Source organism: Pseudopipra pipra, chromosome 1 (genome assembly GCF_036250125.1).
Source record: "Pseudopipra pipra isolate bDixPip1 chromosome 1, bDixPip1.hap1, whole genome shotgun sequence".
NCBI classification, from domain to species: domain Eukaryota; kingdom Metazoa; phylum Chordata; class Aves; order Passeriformes; family Pipridae; genus Pseudopipra; species Pseudopipra pipra.
Genome location: NC_087549.1, coordinates 151,816,397 through 151,828,514, shown reverse-complemented (window position 1 = coordinate 151,828,514; position 12,118 = coordinate 151,816,397). Strand labels below are relative to the sequence as shown.

Below are 12,118 nucleotides of genomic sequence, written 5' to 3'. Positions count from 1 at the left end.
TTACTGTTTGTCACAAGGCAAACACGAGAAAGGCATAATTTTTGCTGTGTAGACTTGTTATGTGGTATCCATGGCAGGGAAGGAAACTCTCAGACCCTTGAACTCCAAAATCTATTTGCTAAGGGATCTGGAGCTCCAATGATCTAGACCTTAAGGAATTACGAGAGTGAAGTTGTCTCTGCTTGGTGGAATTCTGGATCCAGACCACGTGGATCTGTCTGTAGTACTAAATTAGCTGGGCCTAGGTTAATTCCTGGAGATGGAATTCAAACAGCATGGAGTAATTCACATCCATATTATTAAACCTCCTTGGCCTCAAAAATTAGGGTAGCTGCAGTTTGTGGACTGTTGGGAGTGTTCTCTGGCTCGTGCTAGCCAGATTCATTATTCTCTGGCTCGTGCTAGCCAGATTCATTATCCAAGAATAGTTTAGGGGTTGGATATTATTTGGCCTGCACCAAAGCTGCAGCAAGGAAAATGTAATGGTGTAAATGATTGAGTTCAGAGCTGAGCCCAGTTTCTAATTCATTTACCAGCATAAATACAACAGATTTGTTACTCTCAGTTAATGAAGTGAGTGACACTGTGGGTCGCTGTGAAATCACAGGGTTGGTATGTTGTATAGCACAGCAGGGAGAAAATCATGTGGAATTAGTGGAAGTGAAAGTCAAGCCAGTGCTGAGTCACATGTGACACATCCAGGCTCTCTGCTGGTTTGAGGCCATTCAGTTCACCTGAGATTTCACTTCACCTGAGCCTATTTCCTCTTGATGATCCAAATACTTGGATCAGGTATTTGGTAGCTTCAAATGATGGCTCTGTACTGTCTGCTGGGTTTGGTGGTCATGGAATCATAGAATCACTAAAGTTGGAAAAGACCTCTAAAAATAAAAATGTTGGAAAAGACCCTTCACCCAAAACTGCCAGGTCCACCACTAAACCATGTTTTTGAACACTTCTAGGAATGGTGACACCACCAGTGGAGTCCCCAGTGGTCCCAAGATTCATTCAAGGCCAATGGAATTACCCCTCATTCATCCAGTAGCTTATTTAGACAGCATTTCCATGCAATTTGAGACATATTTGCTATAAGCAGCAGCCACTTTGTGGAATGTGTTTCTGGGCACTGCAGCAGATAACAGCTGGAGGTTTTTTTCTTACACAGAATATTTCCTTAGTCCCTTTCTCAGACATCTCCTGCACCCTCCTTGTAGCAGGTTCTCACATTTCTTGGAAATATTTACGCAGGCAATTGCCAAAACCATAGTGGGAACGTGAATGTGCTTTTGTAGCAGAAAACTCATTTCCTTTCTGATTATTTATATGTGATTAATCAATGCAGTGAATAAAGGAACACCTCTCTACAGTGTCCTTCCTATTACAGTCTAAAAGAAGTGAATTTAACTTTGTATATGATTTTCTTATTTGTTTGGTTTCTTACAGATGCTGGTTTGGAAAAGAGCCAGGGAAATATATTGACTACATATATCAAGGGCCAGTGATTCTTGTCCTTCTGGTAAGTGTTTGTGTGGGTGGAAGGACACTGCCATCTCCCCTTGAGAGATAATTTGATAGGCATCTGCGAGGTTCCACATACTTTTATGTAAAATAAGACACAAACAAGGTCAAACATCTTCAGATGCTCTCTGAAGTTGCCACAGTAGCTAAAAGTACATGTCAGAATTGAAGTGATCTGGCTTTCCTTGATCTCAGGCCATTCTTTCCTCCTCCCTAAGAAAAGCTGTTTGCCTTTGTACAATGTTTTGAGATGTAGGAAGGAAAAATGTGCAAAAACAGGAGGTACATCACAATATCTGCTCATCCACTTGAGGTTCTTGACAACTAGAGCAATTCTGCCATGTGCATTGTTTAGAAAAATATAATAATCATGTCTGGGAATTGCATCTCCTCATACAGTCATCTCCATCTTCTACATCCCCATCACTGCTGTGTGTTTGTTTTTAGCTTTCCTGTTGTTGAGTTTCCTTTTCAGTTCCGCCCACACTTACCAGGCTGTTTATCTGTTTACCCAACACTCTCTCCTGTGCCAAGGAAGAGCAGGCAGAGGAAGAAGGAAACTCATTCATAAACCACACTGAGCCTTCAGCTGAAGGGCCGTGGTGCTGAGTGTGGATGGAAAATATCAGTGCCATTGGAAAGGACAAGGCTGAAAAAGCCAATTCTGCTCTTGCAGGCAGATGTCACAACAGAGAATTCACAGGGCTTGGTGGCTTCCCCTCTCTTAGGGAACCAAGACTCACCACAGCTGTCCCTTTTGCCACTCTAATCCCCATGGAGAAGGTGCAAATGCTCCAGAACAGGCACCACTTCCAGCTTCGTGCTCTCACCTTGTCAGTGCTGTGTTCATGTGATTTTGGCATGAAAAAAGCTTCCCTGTTGCCTAGGAAGCCAACTACCACTCTGAATGTGTCCTGACAAAAGGAGAGGTAATATCTGTATTGTTCAGATGCTGCAAACGGATCACATAGTGCACACCTGAAAAGAGAGAAAAAAAAAAAAACAACACGTAGGAGGAGTCTGTTTTTATGTAAAAATACTTTTCATTATGTTCTAAGGAGGGAAATAACAATTGGTGTGATATACACAAATATGTCACTAAGGGAGTGACCCCAAAAACACAAACAGCTTCATGGTGAATTGATTCACTGATACCAAGACTAACTCACAAATAAATACTATTTGGACAACACGAGGTGGGAGGTTTGTGATACTCAGAGCATTTGGGTTTCACATCATTGCCTAGAAGTCTGTGAATCTCTGAACCCACCATAATCCCTTTAGTCCACAAGATCTGTGAAATCCTTGGGCAGCATCTCTAGCAGATACCATAGGTAGCTTCATCATGAAAACACCTTTCTTCTCCCCAGAACAGCACTTTAAAGAGCCCAAGGAGACCCAGGAAATGGAGGTACAGTTGGGGGCTGTCTCTATGTACAGATCGTTATTATCTGCCTTTAATTTAGAATAGCCTTGAGACCCCTCTAAACTGAGCCTGTAGCTGAGGAGCCCTGACCTGACACTGTGTAATGAACCTTCCTACCTTGGCCTGCCTGCACTTGAGCTCTAATTAAGCCACTAATGAGATAACATCAGTAATTGCACTGTAAGGAGGGGGGGGGGAGGGGAAGGAGCTGATACAATTTAGAGAAGTAACAAAAGGGCAAGCCCTTCCTCCCTTCACCTTATGGTTACTCCCATCAAAAAGCACTGCTGCAAGAGGAAAGGAGCTCTCTGGAAACAAAATCTAAAAGGTAAATTTGAAAATTCCTCTTATGTGCCCTCTCCCCTTCTTTTTTGAGCTGTCAGATGAGTTTTGTGTTTAATTAAAACACACAACCCCACAGAGTCTTAGAGCAACTTGACAGGCTCATTTTTTGATCCTTATGTGAATAAATTCAAATTGTATATAACTATTCAAGCATCATTTATTTTATTGGAGTTACTGACCTTTTCAAGGGTGCTGTGAAAAGTGATGGATTAAGAGCACTGAAATTTGACTTCTGCCATGTACTCAGGGCAACAAAGTCAAGCATCACCACCCTCATACTTGATTATGTCTCTGCCTGATCATAGATGGGGACAAAAGTGCTGCTTTCTTCTTCCCTCCAGTGAACAATGGTCACCAAAAATGGAAAACACAGATTTCAAAAATAGTGCACGTCTGTGACCTCTTTCAGTCACAGCTCATGTGCTTAACTTGAATTAATGAAGAATTGAAATAGAGTTGAAGCTGAAATTCATGTTTTGTGAAAGAACATATACAATAGGACATAGTCCTGATGGGACAAGGGATAAAGACTTTAAGCTGATGGAAGGTAGATTTATAGTAGATATTTAGGAAGAAATTCTTCCTTGTGAGGGTGGGGAGGCCCTGGCACAGGTTGCCCAGAGAAGCTGTGGCTGCCCCATCCCTGGAAGTGTCCAGGGCCAGGTTGGACAGGGCTTGGAGCAACCTGGGCTAGTGGAAGATGTCCCTGCCCATGGCAGGGGGTTGGAACAAGATGATTTCAAAGATCCCTTCCAACCCAAACCATTCTGTGATTCTATGGCAATTCTGTGAGAGAACTATCCCATGGTGCTGCTGGAAAGATAAAAAGACATGAATGTTACTAGGAGAAATTAATGTTATTTCCAAAAGGGTGCTCACACTAAAAACTAAAAGTCTAAAAACTCCATGAAATTACAGTTCCTGTCCACATGTGAGCATTCAGGCTGGGACAGTTAAAATTGGCTTCACCCACTGGATTGAAGAGCCAAGAGCCCAATGTCCAGCTCAGATGAGTTTTGGTTACCTCTTGGACACATCATGTGTATTCCAGCATTATCATTATACCTGCCAGTGGAAATATGATTAGAGTGCTCTTGTTAAATATTCTTAGTCCCAGAGGGATAAAACCTGCTTCTAAAGATGCAGAGTCTCTTCAAAAGATTATTTTTTTTAAGGATTTTTTTCTGCCAAAAATTATTTCCACTGGTTTTAGATTTCTCATTTTCTTGCCTCTATGCATTGAGTGGCTACACCACAGGACGAGGTGACATGAGGAACAGGTCATGCAGGAATTCTGAGCCTCATGGGGAAGAAAGACTGGCCTAAGCAAAGCCCTTTGAGCGTGGTAGCAATCCTCAAGTCCACCTTTAAACCACATTATTGTGTTACATCTCGGTTACAAAAACTTTGAGCAATGCAGTCAAGAGATTTGTTTGATTGATTTCCTGCTTATCTATAGAAGGAACCTGAACATTGTCTCGGGCAGAAAACAGGGAAACAATTTCAGACACAATCTCAGACTATTTCAGAAGCAAAGGAAAATAAGTGCTGATCCCACATATTGGGCGAGAAACCTGTATTTTTATCGATAAAAAATGTGAGGGAGAAAATGTAGGTGATCATCCTTCTCTGTTTCATTGCTGAATGGATTTTGGCTTGAACATATCCCCCAAGAGATCTAATCATTCAGTTCATTGGTTGCTTTCAAATTCAATTTCTGATAGCATTTCCTATACCTAAATACCTCTGTTAGGTATTTGCTCTTCAAATTAGTGTTTTTTATTCTTTTAATTCTGATCTCTTTCCTCAGAGTCACATAACTTGAGTTTTAATCACACACTCCTCTCTGAAGGTAAAGAAGGGGCAAAAGTTTGGAAATATATGCCAGAGAAGTGAATTTCATCCTGATTTTATTAAGGAAAATACATTTCTTATGTTCAATTTTAAATGTAAATGCTCCCAAAGAAACTGGTGAACATAAAAATACAATAGGATCAGAGGAGACCGGAGGACAAAACTCAGAAAAGAGGCACCAGGAGCAGTTAACTGAGTTGCTTTCATTCACAGTGACTTCTGTTGTGAGGTGACTCCAGCTAGGAACTGCTCTGCAATATTTCTCAGAGCGAAAATTGTATCAATATTCTGTTGTTCAAACAGGCAGATCAAATATTTCTTTTTTTTTTCCAAACCTTATATTCGGCTTTAATAGATTTTTTATTTTTCTCTTGTGCTTGGGAACTGAACAGTTTTCTGACCTCTGCTTTTCTTGTGCCTGGTTGAAAATAATTCCCCACAATCAATTAGCTGCTGGAATAAGAGGGTGGATGAGCTGATGGGAAGATCTGGAGTCCACTTCTGCCTGCGCCTGCATCAGCTGTTTCCTCTTGAACAAGTTAGATTGCTGCTCAAAGCTCGGTTTCCCCCAGCTCTAAAGCAAACTTAATGATACTTATCTTCCCTTGCTTTGAGATTCCTGGGTGACAAGTGCTTTAGAGGAGTTAAGAGTCCTTAGGAAGATGGGCTTGTCCTTCTTGCAGTGGGGAATTTTGTTCAGGAGAGGGCTGACACATGCACCCAAGTGGTCTTCATGGTGTTCTAATCATTCACCAAGTAGCATTTTTGTGGTGGCAAAGATCAAAGCTTGCCCCAGTGCTCAAGGTGTGACCACACCAATGGATTTTTATAGCAGCATCCCATTCTCTGGTTTATTTTCTTTTTCTTTCTCAGTAATTCCAATTTTTTTTTTTGTTTGTTTCCTTTCTTTCACTGGGAGCTTGAGATAAAGTTTTTCAGGGAGCCAGCTAATGTAATTCCAACATTTGTTTTGTGAATGAAAATGCCCAGAGCTCATGACTCTCCACAGTAAAGTTAAGATTGTTTCCTTCCCCCACAGCTTTACCCTTGTATCAAGTGATTTATGTGCCATGTTATTGCCTGACCACTTAGTGCTGTGAGTCCCTGTACAGCTCTTTGCAATCAGGCTTTATTTGAGCTGTTCTGAGTAGTTTGATGTCACTAAAGATCTATCAGCCTGTTCTTCATTCCCTTTGATAGATGCATGTAAAAAACAGCACAGATGTACTGGTAGCTTCTGTCCATTGAGAAAATAGAATATATATATATGTATATATGTGTCTATATATATTTATATATTTATATTTATGTATTCCTACCCTTTTTCTCATATATTTTTATCCATAGTGCTCTTCCCTCCAAACCTCTAACAAGTTCAATAGGAACCTTTAGGGAAACAAATTTGAATTCCTTTCAGAAACCTGAATGCACTGACCACAGGGTCTCCCTTGTCCCCATGCTGACTCTTTCAGAGGACTTCACAAAGCATATCATTCTTCCCTTTTACACCTTATTTCTACAAGTGCTCTTCTTTACAAAGAGTTTGTCCAGCTCAGCTTCAGGTTATGGGATGTAGCAGTAGCTATATATAGCAACCACTGGCTGATGCTCTGGAAGACCATGAAACTTTCTTCAGTAAATATCGAGTGATTAGGTGGCTTTTTTTAGTCTCTGAATATTTTCTTATTTTCTGCTGAGTCTCTCCACCCTTATGCTTCCACTTCTGCATTGTTCTGTTGAGAGACTGAGGTTTTATTATTATTATTATTATTATTATTATTATTATTATTATTATTATTATTATTGATACATCTTTTTCAGTTTCCCTTGTCCTTCCTATCTGACTGTCTCATGTTTTTTCTCAACCACTGGATTGCTGATTAAATTATTAAATGATTTTCCTATTGATTTTTTAAATTTCTCTCTCTCTAAACATGAGCAGTTCTTCCACTGCTGCAAGGTTGCAGTTCGTAACCTGCAAACTGTTGATGTCCCTGAGATTTTCTTGCAAGAAAACCATTTATCATAATTTTCACTGGTTTGCAAGCAGGCTGCCCCAGCTACAGGGAGGACAGAGATAATATGATAACTTATTTATAGTTGACCAGAATTTATCTCCAATTTTGCCATCATTATTATTACTTTGTTCCTGCCATTTACATTTTGTAGCTGTGCAGCCAATAGTGTCAAACAAGGTGTCCAATACCATGTACACTCTAGAATGTCTCTCATTTTCTAAATTTTGTGTTTCTGAGATGTTCCATAGCCAATAAGAATCTCACATGACCAGCAGCTGCTAACAAAATTTCTCCAAAATTCATCCCAAGCCTTAGAACACTTTCCAGATAAAAAATCACGTTTCCTCAGCAAGTTGCTGGATGGTTCCTCTTTGGAGAAAGACTCTCTCTGGTCTTATCTTGTTGTTCTTGCTGTCACCATGTGACAACTTGAGCCTGCCCAGCCTGGGGAACTACCAGGTGGATTGTTCACATCAGTGTGACCATGTTTTGGGGCTGTCATGTCCTCTTGGCCATTTTCAATGGGCTGGTGGGATGTGTTGGCTGTCCAGGAGCTGTCACTCCCTCCAGGTGAGAACACTGTTACTTTTGAAAGGGTCTGTGTGTTCTGGCGTTGCAACATTTGATGTGTGTAACAAAGCTTTTTGAATATGATGTGTTTCAGGAGAGACAGGAGGACCATCCCAGTAGCAAGAGGATCACAGAGGGGGTTGTAAGATTGGCAAAGGCTGTGGACATGCTCATGCAGGATGCAGGGCTCCAGTGGGGAAATGATGTGATCCCAACCAGGACAGGAGTTTGGACTTAGGTTTACATGGCAGTGTGGGCAAAGCGTCTGTGTGCTGATGTGTAAGGAAGATGTCTGTCCATTTACCATTCCCTGCTTTCCCCACCAAAACACCACTCCCACACAGTCTCCAGGGCATGGATATTCCTACCCTGCTTCTCTGCAGTGGATCTTTCCCTGCTGCTCCAGGGAGTCTCTTCCAGAGTCTCCCTGATCATGACCATCACCTCGTTATGCCTCATTCTTCTTAATCACATCTCGTTTTTCCTGATTGTGCATAAAAGTATTTTCCAGCCCTGTGCCCAAAGGAGTCACTGTGATGCCTGTGACCTTTGAAAAGGAAACTTTTGTGATAAAAAAGGCGCTGTCTGAGGATCGTGTCAGGACAGCATGGGAGAACAATTAAAACAGAGCATTAATAAACTGCCAGGCTGTTCGTCTGAGGGCAGGATGACAGCATCTAATGCTCCCCCTGAAATGACTGCTCTGATCTCAGTTTGGGTTACTTAATCCTGAGGTGGATTTTACGACATTGCATAAAAATACAGAGTCTAAATGGAATAATTTTTACAATTCCTGGGAGTGAAGAGGAACAAACATTCTAAGAAGCACAGAAGTAAAAGCTTTCTGTGAAGCATAAAATACAAAGCCCAGCAGAAAATGAGCAAAATAAATGCCAGTTGTCCATTAAATTCTCGAAAGAGAAGAGCTCAATGACTTCCCTTTTAAACTCCTGGGCTTGGGGAAAACTGCAAAGGAACCTTTGGAGTCAGCGTTCCCTCTTTTGTGCATTTTGGCAATTTCATCTTGCTAAGGAAGATAAATTTTCTCTCACAGTTTGGGTTTTATGAAACAAAAATTTTATGACCAAAAATCACTCAGCGAAAAGTTTCTTTTGGTTCAGAAGAGTTTCTGGGTTTGTGTGTTCAGGTTATAGTTGGTCAGTGCCAAAGCAGATGGTCCAAATGGTTTTTGGATCACTGGTTTATAACTCCATTTTGGGGGTCTGAATTTTCATCTCGATTTAGAAATGGAAAGACTAAACTTCCAAAGCTCTGGCAAGATATGAAAACTCTTTCTTTCCCATCTGTAGCTGGAGAGAATCTTATTCCAGCAATAAAGATATTCTTAGCATAGCATAAATAAAAGTAAGAGAAGAAGAAATAAGCCATTTTACTCTGTCTTCCACACTTCAGCTTTGGATTCATTTTATCCATCAATAAATATTAAGGTAAAAATCCTTAATTCTGTTTTCTATTATGAAGCAGAAAATGTCTATAAGCAGAAATGAATGAAAATAAAAAGTCAGCTTAAGGATAAATAGAAAGGATAAACTGCCTGTCATCATTACTTCTCTTAAATGACCTTTCCTGTCTCCATTTATGGAACTGATGTGTAGGTTTTGCAAGAGCTGTCCAGCTCTGAGAGAAATTAGTCTGTTGACATAGAGCTCCAATAATAGCAAGTCCTTGACAAATAATTGTGTACTTTGCTCAATACAGCACCGAGGGTCTTTTCTAGGAAAATTCACTTTGCAGTAGTAGGATCTTTTTTCCTTTGAAACACTGCTGTACATATGAGGGATAAACACCAGAGGCTTTATCTTCTTTGCCTGTAAATCAGACTCAATCTGAGAGTCACTAGAACTGTGTGGATTCTCTCCAGCTGAGAAAATAGCTCCATTTTCATTTCCAATCCTTCAGCTTTTGCAGGCTGTGTGCAGCAGCCTGTTCCCTGCTTGATTCCCAGATTGTGTCTTCTGTCCTGAACAAACTCAAGCCATCATCCCAATGAGCTGTGGTCTCAGGCCCTGTGGGGACAAATGGACAATTAAAATCCCATCTGATTATGCAGTGAAAATTGATCTTCAGATTAGACCTCTCTGAGCGCTGCTAAAAGGTCGTGTTGAGCCAAGTGTTTTTCTGAAATGGAGTGTTTTTTGGAAAAGAAATCACTAAAAGTGAACACACTGAAATGTGCCTCTAGTAGGCGAAACCAAAAATAAGTATTTTGATGTGACCACATTTTCATCGTTTGCCTTGGAATTTTTTGCTTGCTAAGCTCTGCATGTTAGGGCTTATCCTGTTCAAGTCTTAAAGATCTCTCAGAGAAACCTTAGTAGAGACAAAATGTTGGTGCCTCAAAACATTTTTTAAGCTTTCACAGATGACAATGTCACAGAACCTCGGTAGACACAGCCACGTTCACTCAGCTGAAGCTCAGGTGGGATGTCACGGACAACCTGAAGATCACTGGGTGATTTGTGTGGGCAGCTGGTTCAAGTCCAAGCCACTCATTTAAAACATGTCAAATGAACCACTGTTGAAAAGTTTCCCTTTCTCTTCGCTGAGTATAAATAGACCCTGGGATAACCAGCTGCTTAGAAATAATTTAAAATTAAATTATGTCAATCCAACTCATCTCCTTATGCTCGTCTTATCCTCATCATGTGATGGAATTGCTTTATAGGGAGGGCCAAGTCATTTGGGTGTTCTCTTAGGTACCTAATCTAGAATGGGGAAGAATTAGCTACTCCTTTTCCCGAAGAAGCCCACGGAATGAAGCCAACACCAGGAGCTGTGTGTGTAACAAGGCTGGACCTGTGTCTTGTCCTGATGCAGCGACAGCTGTGGAGAGAAGAATTATAAGAAAGTGAAAAACCAAGCCTTGAAATAGCTGCATACATTATTCATGGATTCCAGACAGAGTTGTGAATTGTTTTTCTAACTTTATGCATAAAAAAAAGACCACAGGATTCTCCTGACTCACAATCCTCTGCATCCCAGCCATCATCTCTTGGGCATATATATGAAACTAATTTTTCCAGTACCTTCCATCCAGGATACTCTACTTCCACTTGTCCCATTTACCAGCCTTTTAAAAAAACCCAATTCTCCAGTTTGCAGGGAAAGGCAGATTTGTAGAAGAAGACTACAAATATTAATGGAAGAAGCAGAGTGGCAGTCCCTCTGAAATGCAGACTGGACATCACTGAGTATTCCCCAAGTGGATTTTAGTGTTTACCTTCAGGCCCACAGGCTTGAACACTGCCCAGGTGACTAAGGATGTGTGGCATATTCCATGTAAAAATTAAGAAGAGGACTCAGTTTCAGTGTTGCTGTTCCCTTCTCCTAGAAAATAGAATTGTAAATAATGTCCCTATCAGGGTTTCTTCTGACACCTGGGCAGCTTGTTAAAAGTAAGAACTGATGTATTTGCCTTCCTGTTGCTTTTGTAGAGAGTTGAGGTCTCTTTCCAGCACTTTGTCACAGGTACCAGTGCCACCCATAGTCTTCAGCTGTGCAGGAGAGCCTCAAGTGCTGCTCAGGTCTCGGCTTGGGCAGCTGAACTGGGAGAACGAAAAATTGATTTACATAGAACAAGAGTGTTTCTAGTGAAGTAACACCCAAAGTTTTCAGCTGGGAATTATCCTTCTGGTCTGATGAATCACACTTCTGCAGTTTAATTTCAGAAAAGGTCAAAATCCCTAATTTTCTGATGCAGTCTGTGGCAATTTGAATTTCCAGTTCAAATGGAATGATGCTGTCACATCAAAGCAGGACTCAGGAAACTTGAAATGCCTTCTCCAGTCCAGTTCGTCATGTTAATCCCATGTGATTAATCTTACTTGCTCTTGCTTAGGACTCTATAATTCAATCTGGCACTTTTCCATTATGATTCCAAAAGTGTCAAGTTTCAGATTGGTGCCTTTTTTGCATCTTCGGTAGAAGTTACCCAAACATGGCTGTGAGCTGGTGAAGAACCTCAAGAGTTGACAGCAGAATTTCAGAGACAAAAGATCTCTGTGGATGAGAGACACTCTCATCCACCTCCCCCTGAGCCTGGACATTTCAGGGACTGCCTGAATATTTCTCTTTCTGTAACTGAGAAACAGAGCAGTCACCAGCGTGAGGAGTTTAAAATTCAAGTCAAAACAGGGGTATGAAGCTGTTTTTGTGAGCCAGTTGACTTCAAGCTCTTAATATGACAAAAAAACAATTCTAACAAGAGCAAATATACCAACTGCACTGTTTTATTTATTCCTTGTACTCCCCAGGGCCGTGCTCTGCTAAGAAAATAATTTCCAAAAATGTCACGTTCACGCCTAGAGCGGCGTTTTTGTGTCTCACGTAGTAAGTGCTTGATGCACACAATTCCCAGTGCTGCCAG

The 12,118-nt window shown here is 41.0% G+C and overlaps 1 protein-coding gene across 4 annotated transcripts in view; it reads left to right on the top strand.

The window, feature by feature from the left end:
* CRHR2 (corticotropin releasing hormone receptor 2) overlaps positions 1 to 12,118 on the top strand; it is a 142,844-nt gene that overhangs the window by 109,981 nt on the left and 20,745 nt on the right. For all 4 annotated transcript variants that reach the window (XM_064639279.1, XM_064639293.1, XM_064639287.1 and 1 more), the window contains one exon: positions 1,444 to 1,516. In XM_064639279.1, the coding sequence (XP_064495349.1) occupies positions 1,444 to 1,516 (73 nt within the window). The remainder of the gene's footprint in view (positions 1 to 1,443; positions 1,517 to 12,118) is intronic.